The sequence below is a fragment of the Ascidiella aspersa genome, chromosome 5 (genome assembly GCF_963924565.1).
Source record: "Ascidiella aspersa chromosome 5, kaAscAspe10.2, whole genome shotgun sequence".
NCBI lineage: Eukaryota > Metazoa > Chordata > Ascidiacea > Phlebobranchia > Ascidiidae > Ascidiella > Ascidiella aspersa.
In genome coordinates, this window is record NC_139451.1 from 18,631,766 (window position 1) to 18,648,522 (window position 16,757).

General features: G+C 35.5%; 1 protein-coding gene across 2 annotated transcripts; it reads left to right on the forward strand.

Annotated features, from left to right (window-relative positions):
• The first annotated feature begins 1,836 nt into the window (after nt 1–1,836).
• Nucleotides 1,837–16,097, forward strand: LOC146145203 (zinc transporter ZIP10-like). 2 transcript variants are annotated; one of them, XM_083389546.1, is made up of 17 exons: nt 1,837–1,893; nt 5,627–5,684; nt 6,031–6,110; nt 6,405–6,481; nt 6,762–6,989; nt 7,204–7,336; nt 8,153–8,206; nt 8,465–8,637; nt 8,795–8,947; nt 9,143–9,242; nt 9,916–10,010; nt 10,169–10,214; nt 10,421–10,462; nt 10,655–10,804; nt 11,888–12,067; nt 13,039–13,130; nt 13,812–16,097. In XM_083389546.1, exons 1-17 carry the CDS (start codon nt 1,887–1,889, stop codon nt 13,968–13,970), a joined length of 1,827 nt encoding a protein of 608 aa, XP_083245672.1. In that variant the 5' UTR covers nt 1,837–1,886; the 3' UTR covers nt 13,971–16,097. The 2 variants fall into 2 exon arrangements, with proteins under 2 accessions (XP_083245672.1, XP_083245673.1); XM_083389547.1 differs by lacking the exon at nt 1,837–1,893 and adding an exon at nt 1,927–2,039.
• The last annotated feature ends 660 nt before the right edge of the window (nt 16,098–16,757 follow it).

Below are 16,757 nucleotides of genomic sequence, written 5' to 3' on the forward strand. Positions count from 1 at the left end.
CTGTTAGAGGTTTTAAACTTAAGTCTTTACTTGGAACGTTGCGCACGTTCGGTTACAATAAATTTTCTAACATGTTATGCTTATTTTGCCTTTACGTGTAGCTTATTGTAGAACACCAAAGCGCTGGTCGTCCCTTGACTTATAAGCAGGGTTGCCATACGGTCCTTATTTCTAAGAAATGTCCTTATTTTCGACTTGCTTCCTTATTTTGTCTTATTTTTAACAACTACAGTACTACGATCGTTTTCCTCTGGTAACAGGTGTTGAATAATATTCTAAAATTATACTTTTGCGCCGAGATTTTATGACATCTTAAATGAAAAGGTACTCCTGTGGCGTACAATTCTCAGGATTTTACTTCTAAGTGGCGAGATAGGTAGGCCAGTGGTTCAGGATACAGCAGCGGACGACATTTTATCAGTAAATAGTAGTACAAGTTTACTGCCGTTTAGGCTACCGCAGAATAGGGTGCGACGAAGGCAGCATTTTTTGCGAAGTGGTTGGTAATGGGGCAGTGCAGTCGACACTTTGATTAATTCAGTAAAGCTATAAGCAGGGGTGACCAACACTTCGATCGTGATCAACCGTGCGATCGCCACATTTCACCTTGTCGATCGCGTTATGTGTCGGATTTTTTAATAGCGTTTCTAAGCAAAATTGCCAGGAGTAAACCAAAAAACAAACCAAAAACCTTCATAAATTGCTGGAGCAGATTGTTTCTGGCAAAAAGTATGGAATGTGATATGACACGGCTCGTATAAATACAATGCATGTCCAAAAACGTTTTTTAAATGCTAATCTAGTTTATAGGTTGTACTTATTTCATGTCGATGGCAACCCTGATTATAAGGATTCAAATTAAATTACTCTTTTCACACGGTTTGTTATACACAGCAACAAAATATCTAGCGACATTTATCGATCCAGAATTGCTAACAAAAGCCTAAAAAGTAAAGGTTGCTTACCCGTGACCGGTTTGCGACGGCGCTCGCTTGAGATGCGCGACTTTCTCTTATAAAAAGAAACAATTTTTTCTCTGTCTGGGAGCACATGACCTTCTTTCTGTTTTTCGCACGCGCCCGGCGACTTCCTTAAGAGGGAGCATTATAAGCGACGTTGCTCTTTCTGTCTCCCGACGACGGCCGGCCGACAAACTTTCTTTTTTATATATATATAAGAAGATTAGAATTAATCGCGAAAACGCCGATCACACTCGGTCCGAGTGTTGGTCACACGTCAGTGGACAACGGTCACGTGCATTGTGACGTCAAGTTTGACAATGCAGTGTAGTAAGATAGAAAAATAACTTTCGAACGCTACATCATCCATGGCCCCCAAAGCAAAAACTTGTATCCAACCCTGTTTTATATTTACAATATAATTAACCAGCTTAAAAATGGTTAAACTTGTTGATGCTGAACACTTTTTCATACATGGATCGCCAAACACATGTGATTTTTTAATATGTAGTTTGCTAGAGTAAATATAACTAGGTTAGGTAGGGTTTAATTGTTTTCAACATATTTGCTTCAGTTTCGGTTCGAATCTTTGAAATGTTGCCAAAACCGTTTCAGGTTTGGTTACTTTCGGAAAAAAGAAGTACAAACCGATTTATAAATATCTTGGTTGGGTTTTGTTCGACTGCCTGTTTTTTGCTGCGACACTTGTCGCCTATTTTTTTTATATTTCATATTAATAAATAAATATTATAAAAAAATAGGATACCAATCATACTAAAATAACGGTTAAAATTTTTGACAAAAAAAATATTTTTATTCGTTTGGCGCCACCAGCGGCATATAAATACTACGAGCCCGTAATTTGTTGTTCTTTTGCACACGGCACTCTCAAGATTTACCCGGCACTACGAACGTTCCGTGTGAAAAATGATGGGTAAGTACGAGAAGTAGCTATTGCTTTGACAAAATCTTTTACTAGTACACCTAAACGACATTGAAGTTAATATTATAATCAATTAGCGAGCATTAGGATAGTTTGGGTGTTCGATTTTACCGGATTAGATTGTAAGCATTTTTTGGGTAAGTTTTTCCAAACCATCTAAAAATGTGATTAACGTATGTTTAACGTTTCTTAAACGATGGGTAGCATTAAAAGATGTTTTGAATATGTTAAGATCTATGTTAGCGTCGTTATGTGTCTTTGTTAGCGTAGTAAACTACACTCTGTGCATCCAGCATACCTCTTACTGTATATATACCACTTTTTAGGCAGACAAATAACAATGAACTCTTTGACATCATAAGTATTGCTCTAATAAAATTTTCAGCTTGTAGACAAGTTGAAGTTCATTAGTTTCTTTAGCAATGCAAACTGAACAATTTTACAGCAAAATTGAAATTAAAGGTATATTTCGGCGCTGGTCTAGAATCCTACCACAGTTCTAAAATCAACGCACAAAATTTGAGTTAGGGTGCGGGTTAGCGTTTGGGTGTGGGTGGGTCTAGTATTATTATATTCTTTGTTTAATAATAATACTTGACCCACCTTAACCCAAACGCTAACCCTAACCCAAATGGTGTTTCGTTGTGGTAGGATTCTAGACCAGCGCCTATATTTCATACTTCCTGTGTAATTTAATCTGTGTAAGTAGATGACGTGTTGTTTCCTACAAACTTGTATTTGATTTATTTATCAGTATCTCCTTATTTAAACGCTTGAGATCAGATGGCATCCAGCTTTAACTCAATAAATTTAATTTTTCCAATTTTATATATTTCTCCTGATTTATTCCACTGTTACTAAAACATTATGTGAGACATAACAATGCTTTAAAACCTACATGAACTAAGCTGAGAAAGTAAGGAATGTCCCGCATATAATAGAATGTAAAAAAAGGTTCTTTTTTGTATCAGATAATCTTAAGACTGTTTATAAATACAAGTAAAACAAAAAATCATTTCTTAAATTTTAACAGAAATAATTGTTTGCCTATAAGGCATCGTCAGTTTCTTAATAATTCGAATGAATGATTCATTTTCTTCTAGGCAAAATATTTATTTCTGTTAAAATATTACCTAATTGTGGTAATAAGGCAGGGTTCGGCTATCAATCAGCAATCGCCCGTACGATATAACCCTCGTCCAAAATGTTAGCATGCCGTCTGCAAATTTTCGTCCTAACGCGGTTATTTCTTGGGTTTCGTTAATCTGCCTTGTGCTTTATACACTTTTACACTTTTTTTTTTTTTTTTTATATTTTTATAAAAGTTTTATTAAAAAAAAGTTTTTATAAAAGTCTGATCGTTTATTTCCATGCATGGATGAACAAAGTAATGACCCATAAAGCAGTTTACGCTTAAAACAATGTTTTAGCGAAATATATTTTACAATCTATAGTGACAAAAATAACACTGACAATTCAGTAGCCACGGCCTGGCTATTCTCCATTTTTCTAAAAATGCAACTAAACCATTCATTCGAAAAGTTAACAACTATATGCACCAGAGGTTCAGTGCTGTGCGACGTGGGCCGTTTGAATTTCCAAAGGCGTCCGCAATGGTGCGATTTGTATATTAACATAATTGCCATATAAAATATTTACAGACAGTTATTTTTTTAAGCTATGGCTTGGTTGACCGCTATAAACTTTTAAGAGATCGCAACAACATACTTGCGTAGACTAATTGCTAATTCTCAGCTGTAGTTACACAAGTGAGGTGATATTTTCAAATATCGTTGTGTTCACTGGACTACCAAAATCTGCAGCAATTGCTCGTTTTTTGCTAATATAAACAATTAAATAAATACAAAAAAGTATAATTCTTATCCTGGGTACATCGCAATTCCAATGAACTTTTCTAAAGGTGTCAATGACTGGGTTAAACATATAAAAATTAACAATGTTTATGTTAAACGATAAACCATAACTATTTGCCACTGCAGCAATGACATCTTTGATTGTTTGCCGGTAAACGACTTTTTTTTAAACTGGACAAAGAGTCTTTATTACGAGCTTCAAATGTGACTTCGATTAACCTTATTATTTGTGTAGTGTTGAATGTATTTGCGTCTTGGTGTTTAGGGAAATAACTGGCGCTAAGTTATATTTCGCTTAGTAGTTCTGCAACACATTGTCCTACACTAATTAATTTCTCGCCGATGGCACTCGCCAGTCAAGCGAGTGGGTGTCAATCAGCACTCGCCAGGAGCAATTTGTACTCGCATTGGCGAGCGGGCGAGTGCTTAAGCCCAACTCTGTAAGGTCTAAATTTCAATAACCTAAAACTGTGCGAATAAGATCTTAGCCAGAGTAAGGACAAATAACTGAAACAATAATCACTAACCACAAACCATACACTTACTTCATCACTAACTTTCCTAATAATATAAAGCCTATTTTTTTAACTTGTCCATTACACACGCCAAACCTGAAACACGAGTAAACAGTTGGGTGCCCAGTTGTGGCGCCATTTAAACTAGGTTGTGAAAGTTTATACCTTAACAGAATATGTCTGACCTATGGCCCCTAATCATCCCACAAGATGCCATATAATAAAGTGAGAAACAAAATATATTTCCATAGGTCAACTTGGATAAAAGTATAGTATAGGAGGACCATGCCTTGAAGGCCCTTTGATAAAACAATGAATCTGGATTGAAAAACACTTAGCCATAAACAGGCACACAGACTTATTCTAAAGCACAATAAAATTCTGGCATGCAACCCACAACTACGACAGAAACCTGGATAAGCTATTTAAAAAGTAGCTCACGGCCAACTAAAAGGCCCATATTTTGACATCGGGCCACAGCCAGCCACTGGTTTTGGTTTACCTAAAAGTATAAGTAGCGGAAGTAGCACCAAAATGTGTTTGCAATTTCGGTTCTGGTACAGTTGTCAATACCTATACCTTTGATTATATAATAGTAGTGCGACTCTTCACCCAGTTATATGCGGCTCTCACGTTCATGTTGCACTTGATTTTTTAAAATATTTTGATTACCTTTGGTTAAGTAATTTGGATTATTGTCGGTTTTGACTTGGACTGTTTGCCTAAGGCCATTGTATTTTTGTAACACTTTTGAAATAAGATAAACGCAAATAATTTGCCCAAATAATATTGATATACAACATTATATCAAAAAAAGTGGATTTTTTCAATCAATACGTGCGCCTCCTAAAATCTGAATTAAAATTTTGGCTATTTAACAAAATAAAGCACATTTTTCACGCGATCACTTTGTGGGAGTGAGTACAAAATGAAGTGATAGGCAAATTCATTTCGTTCGGTGTGGCTCTTTGCCGTTCCAAGTAACAAATGCGGCTCTTGGTTGGTAACTGATTGGTTGGCCACCCCTGGTATAGCCCCTTTCACATTAGTTAACATGGAAAATCTTCGGCCAATATCTGTTTTTGCTTGCTGAAAAAAAGTTAAGGAAAATGTAGAAGATTTACCTTATTTATATATATATCTACTACAAAGTGAGAATAATAATTTTTAAAACTAACTCTGGTAAATGACACAAAATGAAATAAAGCTGATTCTCCTTGAAATCCGCAGCTACACTCATAGCTGAGGTGGCAACTGCTCGGAGACCCAAATTCTTTAATATTGCATTAATATTTAAATTCATTACAAATGTATCTTAATCTTTTTTAACTTTAGCACAAGTCTCTGCAGTTTACGAAAAAGCATGGCCAATGCATGTAAAGAACAATCCATTGTAAGTATTTTTTACCATTGTTGTACTGTCTTTATATTTGCACAGGCCAGTTTAAAATAAATTTACTTTTAATATTGTGCTTTTTATTTAGAAATGATAATTCCTAAATGTAAAAAAAAATCTAAATCCTGCTGTTGATCTAGTTTTAAAGAAAGGGTAATTTTAATAGGGCTGTTATATTCTACATATTTTCCTAACATTTAATAGACATAAAACATCAGCTCAAATGCCTGGATATAGTTTAGGTTAGCATAACTTGTATTACAATATAGAGTTATAGTTGCCAAAAAACATGGTTCTAAGTTACGTAATCTTTTTTCAAAATTTAATATATTTTAATTTGTAGGTTTTTCTTTTTGGGGCAAAGCCACCTGATATGCATTTTGCTTAGCCTTTCTGCGCTTGGTTCGATCACTGGCAGTCAAGGTAAGCTATTTAAAAGTAAAATGGTCACATTAAGGTGGCAAGTTGTCACCATAAAAAATATATATTTATATCTGTAAAGTTTATCTGTTTAATACCACACCTGCATAAATGCTAGCTGTTGCATTGATTGGCATACTGTTTTTATTCTAAGTAGGCCTAACATTCAATGAAAAATTTTTTCTGTAAGATCAAAAAGGCTTTTACAAGATAAAATTTGTTCAATTATATAGTTCTATAAATTTTTATGCTGAAGGTTTCCCTAAAAGCTTTTTCTTTTCACATTTTTTCAATTAGAACTTGCACAAGTGCCAGGTTTCAAGAGTCAATGTGATGGTGGTATTTGTACACTTCAATTCAATGCATCAAAAAGGGTATATTTTATTTTGTCCCATTATTTTTTGATGTTTTAAAATCACAACATAATTTTTATTTTTTTTAAGGATGTGTAGCCAAACATTGTTTAATTAGGAGTAGTAAGTTTTTAAACGCTCTTATAGAAGTAGATGACATTTAGACCGGTTTGAATAACTCCATTAAATTTTAACATAATGGGCTTTGGAATTTTTAATACCTTTTAAGGAGTTTTTGAAAAGTCTACAGTGTAAAATGGTAAAATTTACCAGATTAAAAGTTAATCTGGTTTTCTTTCAGGTCTTGCACAACATGTTAGCTTATACTGAAGCCATGTTTGACGAGTTCAGGAGCGGCCCTGAAATCAACAATACAGACTTGAAACACTTTCTAACTCAAGTTGGAATCCTTGAAGAAGGCAAAAAACAGGAGGAAGAAAGTGACTTGTATTCATTCTATGACGATTATGATGAAAGTTTCCTGTATGCAGATAACTACACTGATCCAGATGTTGTTCTTAACTCTCTGGTAGGAAATTCATGTCAAAACGGCCAGATCACAATAATATTTCTATAACCATGAAAGTTCTATAATAAGTCAAGTGTTTCAGTTAGGGTGGGGTAGTTATAAAAAAACTAACATAAATATTGTTGAGAATAACATAAAATACAAAGACACACAGCTTGTCTTTCACTGTCTGCTGCCATTCAGAATTGTTTCAAACACACTAATTTTTTTACAGTGCCTAGCATCTGAAAACGATGCAATCCAAGAACACACTGGAGAAAAAGAGGCTGAATTAAAGCTTACTGATTTCTGGTTGCTACTTCCACGCTTTTTGTATGATCTTTCTCAAGAAGATTGTGCAAAACCTGGTATGTGCTTATTTATACAGGTATTTAAAGTTATGTGACACCAGAGTGATTAGTAAGGTGAATATTTTTTGACATGTTAAAAAAAGTCAAAAAATTTACACAAAATTTTTTCAAATCAAATTCACCTAAAAATGAACATAAATCGTTTACAAATTCAAAAAGGTGTAGTCAGCTTTTTGAAATTGTCGTTCAGTTAACATTTTATTATAACAAATTAGTTTTTAATTACGTCTAACGACATGTTAACCGTATTAAATCTTCATTAGAGCAATATTACGGTGCACGCGAGCCGGCAGAATTATTAACCACCCAGGTATAGTTTATCGAATTAGGTTATGCTTTATATAGTTGTGTAGTCCTGATTTGTCCAATGGTTTTGAACAGTATTTCATTTTTTTTTTCACTTGTGATTTGCAATTAGCCTATTTCTTATTTGGATAACATACTAGGTCATAATTGGAAATTTTCTGCAATTATTTTTACCTTGTATTTCTTTACACAACATTTTTCTAAAATAACCAGCGTCTTTGGCATTTTTATCACTGTTTGTCTTTTTGAAATGACAATAACATCAATTAAGCGTTTTTATGAAAATTGCGTAAACCTTAAAAAATAACTGATTTGTGTTCGACAAACATCAAAATTATTTGGTTGACGGCGCCAAGACAATAATTTAGTACTGCATACAACAATGTGATGTTTAAATCAATGTATTTCTAATAGGTCAAAATTTTGTAAAAAAAATAAATTTTCAAGGTCATATTTGTTAAAATTTCAATTTTTTTGCTCTTAATATATATTTATATATTTGTTTAGCGCATGATCATGGAAGCCATGCAAGCTCTCCATCTAGTGAAGATCGTGGGAAAGGTAAAATAATATTTTCTATAGTTTTAGGGTTTAGTAAAATATTTTTATTTAATATATTTTAAACTATGGTAAAGCAATTATTTTCTACCTTATCTGCCAACAATTTTAGTTTGAACCTAAAATAATATTTTTTTTTGCAAATTCCTTTGTTAAAGTTCCAGCTGCAGATTAATGTAAAATAAACTGAAACCATTTTCCACATTGGACTTTTTTGGCTACCTCGGTCTAGTTATTTAAAACCATTTGCTTTACTTTCAGTTTGGGGCATAGCAATTGGTTCAGTGGCCCTCATTAGCCTCCTCAGCGTTATTGGCATAATGATTGTGCCTTTGATGAAACATTCGGTTTATTTCCACCGCCTCCTCTCGTTTCTGGTCGCTCTTGCAGTTGGAACTTTGATTGGTGATGGACTACTGCATCTTCTGCCCCATGTAAGAAAATTAAAGTGTATATAATGTAATTTGAAACTAGCCCACCCTGTCTCCACTGCTATACTCTTTATAAATATATCCAACTTCCCAATTAATAGCTTTCAGTGCGGTAATTAATTCAAAATGTGTCTTAACTTTCCATATTTGTTTTGTTAAGGCAATGGCTGGAGGGCACGAGGGTCATGACCACAGTATTGAAGGGGTTGTGGAGGAGGAACAGAAAAAGGTCATGAAATGTCTTGTAGCAGTAATTGGAATCTACACATTTTTCGTTTTTGAAAGTGTGATGGGTCTTATAAGAAAACGCAAGGTATGAAATATTTGTTAGTTTGTCCCAATAAATAGCAATTTTATTTATGGTTGTAAGAAAGCATTTGGATCGTCTCATTTTGTTTAGATGATGTTGAGATATTTAGTGTGTTGAACATGTAAAACCAGTGCGTTGTGGACTTGTGGTTTTCGCTTTTTAAATTTATCTGTCTAATCTTCTATGTTGTTTGCTCAGCAAAAAAAGAGAAAGCCAGTCAGTTCACCCTCCGACCTTACAGTTGTGTCTCCAGTCAAAAGTTCCGGCGACTTTGTGTCCAGTGAACCTGACGTCAAAGGTGTGGTTTACAAGTTTACCTATTTTTTAATAAGTAATGTAATAAGAGTTCATGATCAATAGGGATGCCTGGTACCTGAAATATTATTCCGATACCGGTACAAAACGGAGTCAGTACAATGCTCATTTAGGCAAAATAGATGAAACGAAACATTGAGCGGCCATTTTTTCCTGCTTGTTAGGATAAAATATCCTTTAGTGTTAGGAAACCTCTTGTTGTTAACCTACTATTTTTTATATAAAAAAAATACAAATTCTTCTACTTTTCAGGGTAGAACAGCTGTGGTTGATAGCAAATCATGACTGAAATTCCTATTTTAATATGTTATCTGATCATTAACGATTACAGTTAAAGCCTAATATCGGACTAGTGCCAAGTTGGCATCAGGTAGAAGGCCAACTGCTACCCTTAAGGGAGAATGTCATTTGTATTTCGAAGGCAGTTTTTGCTTAAGTACTTTGAAAACTTCAACAATGTGTCATTTAACCAACTGAAATGAAATGAAATAAAAGATAGCAGGATAGTGGCTAATCATCCCTTTGAGGTGTTTTTGGGGACCGACGGTCTCTTAAAACTATTTAGCGGTCAGAATAAACTGTCAAGTATCTAACATCCCTTGTCAGTTGTCAGTAACCGTGCCAAGGTTGCCTTTATCACTTTTTTGTGTTGTTAGATACCCTGCTTCAGCCAAGTGAAATAGATCCTGTTGCTACTTATGACGATGGTGTGATTTTGGGATCCCGTGACAGTGGCTTCCCATCTGCCAGAGTAAGTCCCGTAAGATTCTGCATGGATAAATTTTAATGTGTGCTATTTTGACACAATGAGTGCTGAACGTTGCACAGCTTTTGTCTATTCTTTTCGGAATTTCTTTGCATTTTTTTGGAATTTCTTAGCACTTATATTTGTTAAATTCTTTTTTATAGAGTTGTGATCATAAAGTGTGTGAAGCAAGTGGAAAAACAAACTGTGGTAAGAATAATTTAGTAATATTTTTTTAAATTGTTACTTGCTGATCTCCCAATGTAATGTTTTTGCAAAACAATAACACAAGATACAACATTATAAACAGGTTGGTTTATCTAAAAAAGGAGTAACTGACACAACACATGAATTGCAACTACAATATACCCGTTAATATTTGTTTGTGCTGTGGTTCATGCCTTTTTCCTTTACAGGCGTTCTTGAGGAATCCGTTGTAGTTCCAGCAATCAAAATAGGTCAGTTTGTGCAGTAACAAAAAATTATTTAGATGTTAAAGTATAAAAATGTTAAAGATGTTAAAGTATAAAAGTCAAACTTAAATCAAAAGTTCTAATTTTTTTGTCAATGTGTTTTGATAACTTCCAAGATCCTTTTTTCTCTATTCTAAATAAAAAAAACTAATTTTATTAAATTGCCACTCTTTGCAGTTATCGACGAAGCAAATCAACATGACCAACACCACCACGGACACCATCATCACCACCCTGATCTCGCAGCCGACTCTGGTATTAAGGACATGGCCTGGATGATTGTCATGGGCGACGGTCTGCACAACTTTAGCGACGGTTTGGCTATTGGTGAGTGTTTCATATGCATGTGCGCATCATGGCACATGTGTCCACTCCTGACCTGCATTTTATTAAAGTGAAATGTTAAGTATGACCACCAACTGCACTAAAAAAACAAACATACAAAGAAAAAGTTCTTTCAACGTACGACTAGAATGCCGAAGCTATACAAAAAATTATTTTGTGAACTAAAAGGGAGCGCTTCAAACTGCGGTGGTTCTACAAAATGTTTGGCATTCCTCGGAATTTACTGTTCGCATTCACAAACTGGCTAGTGCCCGAAGCCATCGACAAAATCGAGCGGTAACCACATTCACATAAGCTTATCTGGCTATTCTAGACCACAGACTCCTATGTGTGCTGATATCGTGTAAAGGCAAGTAACGCACAATATTATATCCGAAAATTTGGATTTGTCATTTATGTTCAAAACCCTCACATCCTGTACCCAATCCCTTTCTCTGAATTATTAAAAATTTTATTACAGTGTGAAGTAACCGTCTGCTAAAAATGTACATAGTTGAGCCGTTTTACGTCTGTCAGTCCTGGCATTATTATGTGCAGTTAAATAATTTATGAAAATGTTGCCACTTTTTAAAAATTGCTTTTGGCACCGATATCCAATTAGAACGGTTTCGCTTTAAATTTTTTTTTCTTTCAAAAAGAGGTTTGCCAATCAATCACTTTACGCATTTAATCTAGTTATTCCCCGTTCCTAATAAATTGAATGCATTATTATTGTTTTGTTTGGTAAAAATTGTAGATCACTTTTTCAAGGTGTCGCTCCAATCTATTCTAACGATTCAAATGATAAGGTATTTTTAACGCACTGTGAAACCATTTGAAATAACACATAACTCTTCGGGCTGGGCGCTACAACTGGCCAGTTTCCGCTGAGCTGTTTCGAAGCGACTAAGTAAATAAAGCGTGGGCCTAAAAAAATACGAAAAAACGTGGCCGTTCAGTTGACTTCGCCTGAGCCCCGCAGGCGCGTTTCCTTTGTAGGAGCCAAAACGAGGCTCGACGCTTCGCACTATGAAGCAGTGACAGTAAACACGCTAAACTCAAACGTTCTTTTCCTTTTACGTTCAGGTGCCGCCTTCAGCAGCAGCATACCGGCCGGTCTCAGCACCTCCCTGGCTATCTTCTGTCACGAACTTCCGCATGAGTTGGGCGACTTCGCTGTGCTCATCAACGCGGGCATGTCCATCAAGCAGGCGTTGCTCTACAACGGGATGTGCGCTTGTCTGGCGTTTTTTGGCGTGATTATCGGTAGGTTGGATTGCTACTTGTTTGTTGAAACTTGAGTTAAGTTGAAATCTTAACCATAAACCAGGTACACGGCGAGGACAAAAGTTCAGTGTACTGTAGATGACAAGTTGCCCTTATAAAATATAATATTTTCCCATGTGTTTTCTAGGTTAAATATAATACAGAAACTTTTATAGGAAGTCGTTCGAGTTAATAATAGACTCGAGAAGACTGCTACAGTGTGAAAAGTAACATTAGAGACAGTTACACTTACACTGTGAAACCACTGTAAACCACTGTGAAACGTCAAAATACTCTTGTCATACAAATCACCCACTTAGTTGTCCATCAGGCGCATGATTTGGAATATAAACAAATTAGGGCACAATAACATGACATGTAATCCTGGTACAACAAGGTATTTAGAATTAAAACCCGTGTCATGTTTAAATTTATACACATCCTGAACCAAATCCTGTTGATTCTATATGCCTTCAGTAACATTCGGGTGCACAAAGTTATTTAACATTAGGCGCATGATTTCGATAACAAATAATTCCATAGAAAAATGTCACCTCCAAGATCATATGTTGGCGATGCATTTTAGCCAAAATAGTAAGTATGATTTTCCTATTCATTGGTTATCCAACAATGGCTCTGTAAATCATCTGTCCTAGATATATTTTTACTTAGAAAACTGTAAAAAGTTTCTGGGGGAATTATGTGGCTTAGCAACTTGGTTAGTGTTATTTTCCCTAATGGTAAAACGGACTCTGTAATATTTAACATATTTGGGAACGCGAAGCTCCTGTTTAGTCACATCCCTTTAGATACAAAAATATATAAATGAATAGCGTGAATCATCCTAAAAATATCTCGTGAATCATCCTGGGCGTTAAAGGTCGAGCGATGGTTGGCGGTTTCGGTGTTAAGTAGCAAAAAAATGTACCGGAGCTTTTTTGGTAACGCATCAGTTTAACTTTTCTCTTCAGGAATGGCAATCGGCGAATACACGACGTCAGTGAAACTGTGGATTCTCGCCGTCACGGCTGGTGGCTTTCTGTACGTGGCTCTTGTCGACATGGTAAGTCGCCTTGTGGTTTAAAGTAGAATACCAACGTGTTCTATATAATAGTAGGTTTCCAAACTATCCGGACTAGCGCGTTTGCAACTTTTCGGGCGAAACTCGTTTGATTTTCCTTTTAAGGGGCCATGAACGGACCCAAATAAACTAAAATATGGTTAGTGTGCAATAACAAGCTGCCCAAGGTATTTGTGTAAAGAAGGAAGAAGCATAGTGATAATTATTTCTGCCCTGGTTAAGGCGTGTCTTTGCGGTTACCCAAGGAAGAATTGTGACCCTTGCTCTCTCACAGGTTGGCCACTCCTGTGCTAGCCTCATGACATTTTATTGACAGCGCCACTGTTAAGCAGTATAATTTTTCACCACAACGATTGGCACTTATACGAACTTGCCACTCGCGCATAAAAATTAGAAGCGACTTTCTGCATTAAGTGATGCTTTTTAAAATACATTTTAGTGGTACCAATTACCCGATATAAACGACAAAACCCGGGTGTAATGCCCGCCGGGTGTGTGTAAATTGACCGTTGTCGAAATGACGAGCTTACCTAATGCGCAAAATTATATATATTAACGAATGATATAAAGTGGAGCGTTTTGTTCTGTATCCTGGTTTGGTTTGACAAATCTGCTTTTCCAAGTTACTAGCTTAAATAATAGCTAATGCATCTGTCGTTCCAGCTCCCACAGATGCTGGAATCAAGTCTGAAGAAAGACGGCCTTTTCTGCTTTGCCTACCAAAACGTCGGCTTTGTCATGGGAATCTCGATTATGCTGCTTATAGCCCTCTACGAAGGCTCTTTTCAGACGATGTTTGGCCTGAGCGGTCACGCCCACTAACTCCCCCGGTCACCCATTTTCGTCTTTAAGACAAATTAAAAAACATCAGCGTTGTATAGTTTGCTAATTTGTATTTTAATCCTATATATTACAAGCAGAAAGTTTTTCGCGACAGTTTTTTTTTCTGGTGCATGTATTATATTAAAAAAAACTCCTTGTTTAATGATTAGAAAATATCAATGACTAAATAGCATGTTTTGTGACAAAACAAACTTGGACCACTGTTGTTGCCTTTCATGTTAAATGAGTTCGTAGAAGTAGAAGTGCTAATTTTGTTCTTGTAAAGTTGTCGTCAATTTATATTTATTACCAATGTTGCTAAATAACGATTGGATACCTCTCCTATATTAGAAACCGATTAGCAGCAAAAACTATGCATAAAATTATATCAAATCAAAATACCTTAATGCCCGTAATACTAATTTGCCCTCCCACGCCCGACCATTTGGAAATCTATCCCGTAAAGCCAAATTTTTATTGTTGTTGCGACAAACAGATTTCTAAGCTGCTAAAGACAACGAAAACCTCTCTTTCTTAGTTCTATACTAACGTAACTGAAAAAATGTTACGGTGCTCTGGTGACACTTGCCATAAACACTCAAAATGGAGATGCTTAATCTTGATCTTTACGGGTTTTTCTCTTATACGGGTTTTTCTCTAATTAAAACCTCTAGTCTTTACCAGGAGTTCCAATGTACTGTTTTAATTCGTTCCTTATTCCATTTGTTCCAAGACAAGTTTTTTTTTTGGTCGTTAAAGTTTGACTTTTATTTGCGTTTTTGTCAAGCTGCTTTCTTATCGTCTGCAAAACGGTTTTCTGTTCGCCAACACAAAAAATTCATTACTGTGTTGTTTTTTTTTACCAATAACACCATTGTGACACATGGTCGAAATTATTTATTGCTGATTCGTCGCCGTACTCTGTAAATACGGTGTATGTATTTTCGTGCTAAAATGATGCTCAAAGCTCGTCTATACCTAAAAGGCTTGTATAATTGCGAAGTTACTTAACGCGTTATGTTTTGTGTTGCTATTAATTTTATTTATTTTAAAAATTAGGCTGTTGCTTGAACTGCTGTTTAATAAACTAAAAAATAGCGAGTTAAGGTTTGATAAATCGTATTGTTTTATCATTAAGAAGTTCCAATTTTTTGTTAATGTTACCCAATTGTTATCGCTTCGAATTTCAACAATGCGAAAGTTCAATGATTTATTTTTCCGAAATTGATTTCGTTTGCTTAAACTTTTAAAGTCTTGTCAGCCAAACGTAACTCGTCAATTTAATCAATTTATACCTTTGCTACTATTTTAATGTATATAGCTCACTTGTGTATGCTTTGAGTGCTTGCGTTGGTAGTTGTTTTTTAGGGTTGGTTCTTCGAAATGTTTGTATATGCTTGGCTGTCTAAATGTCAACTTGGTATTGCCAGATTTCAAAAAATTGACATGTCCTTGTGTCGTTGTTTTTCCGCCCTGGTTTAAAACTTGACGCGGTTTTACAATTCGTTTAACACCCTCCCTGTTTCCATATTTTGATAAATCGTATTGTTTTATCATTAAGAAGTTCCAATTTTTTGTCTTCGAATTTCAACAATGCGAAAGTTCAATGATTTATTTTTCTAATACCAAAAGGTATTAGTCCTATTTTGGCCTTATTCCGAATTGTGCTTTGTTCTGATGTCGGTGTTGTTCTTATCTCGGTCTTATGGCTGGAGTCCGAAAAATCGATTCACATTTTAATACAACATTGTATTTAAAGAAGAATCAGCGTCATTTTGGCTTTTAAAAGCGTCATTTTGGCTCCCCTGTACCTTGGCGCCCGCGGGGACATACGTGCCCCACCGCACCCCCCTAGCTACGCCTCTGAGTGCATTACTACTACATAAAACGAAAGAAATATAATATATCGTTTTAGAAAAACAGTCATCATCCGTAAACGCTGATTTTGGCATACTTTTGTTTGTTTACAGTTTTTCCTAATTTAGGTGTCGTTATATTTTCTGCAAACTTCAATTCAATTGGAACCTGAAAAAGGGTATTATCAGTTACCACTGTATCTTGATGCTTAACATTGCGTTACGTTTCCATGAAACTCGCACTTTAAAGATCGCATTTCCAACGTGCTATACACGAGCCAGTCGAGCCTGCTAAATGTGTTATTGAATAAATAGAGGTTTTCAAACGCTCTCGGCTACGTTTTGTAAGGTTCTACTTAAAAAAATACTCAGAGTCAACAAGGAACCAATTGTAAAATACAAAGCAACTATGTTTCATTTCGTATGAAAAGGCTTCATATGAAATCATTAAATCAAGAATGCACATTACGTGGTTCAGTTTACTCTGCCTCGAATCAAATAGGGAGAATAAACTAAAACGGGCCGGATCTGATTCCATTCAGCTTTCAATCACCAAGAATATACACAAAAAACAAACTTAAAGCAATAACTAGACGGGGTTGCGGTTGTTGTATATTTTGTCAGGGGATATTTTTCAGGGCTTTATTTTCATGGGTGGTACAACAATTGGGTCATTATAAATTGAGTGATTTAGCAGGTTAATTTTTCTAATATTATATTTTACACTTTGGTTTATTCGCTTAACGGTTTACATCAAGTTGTACTTTCTCTTGACTTGTTTCTGCAAGCAAAAACAGATATGGGCCGAAAAATTTCTTGCCTTCACCTATGACTTTGCAGATGCAAATAAACTTTTGAAAGACATATACACATCCCACAACTTTTGCTTGACTTGTTTCTGCAAGCAAGACAGATATGGGCCGAAAATTGT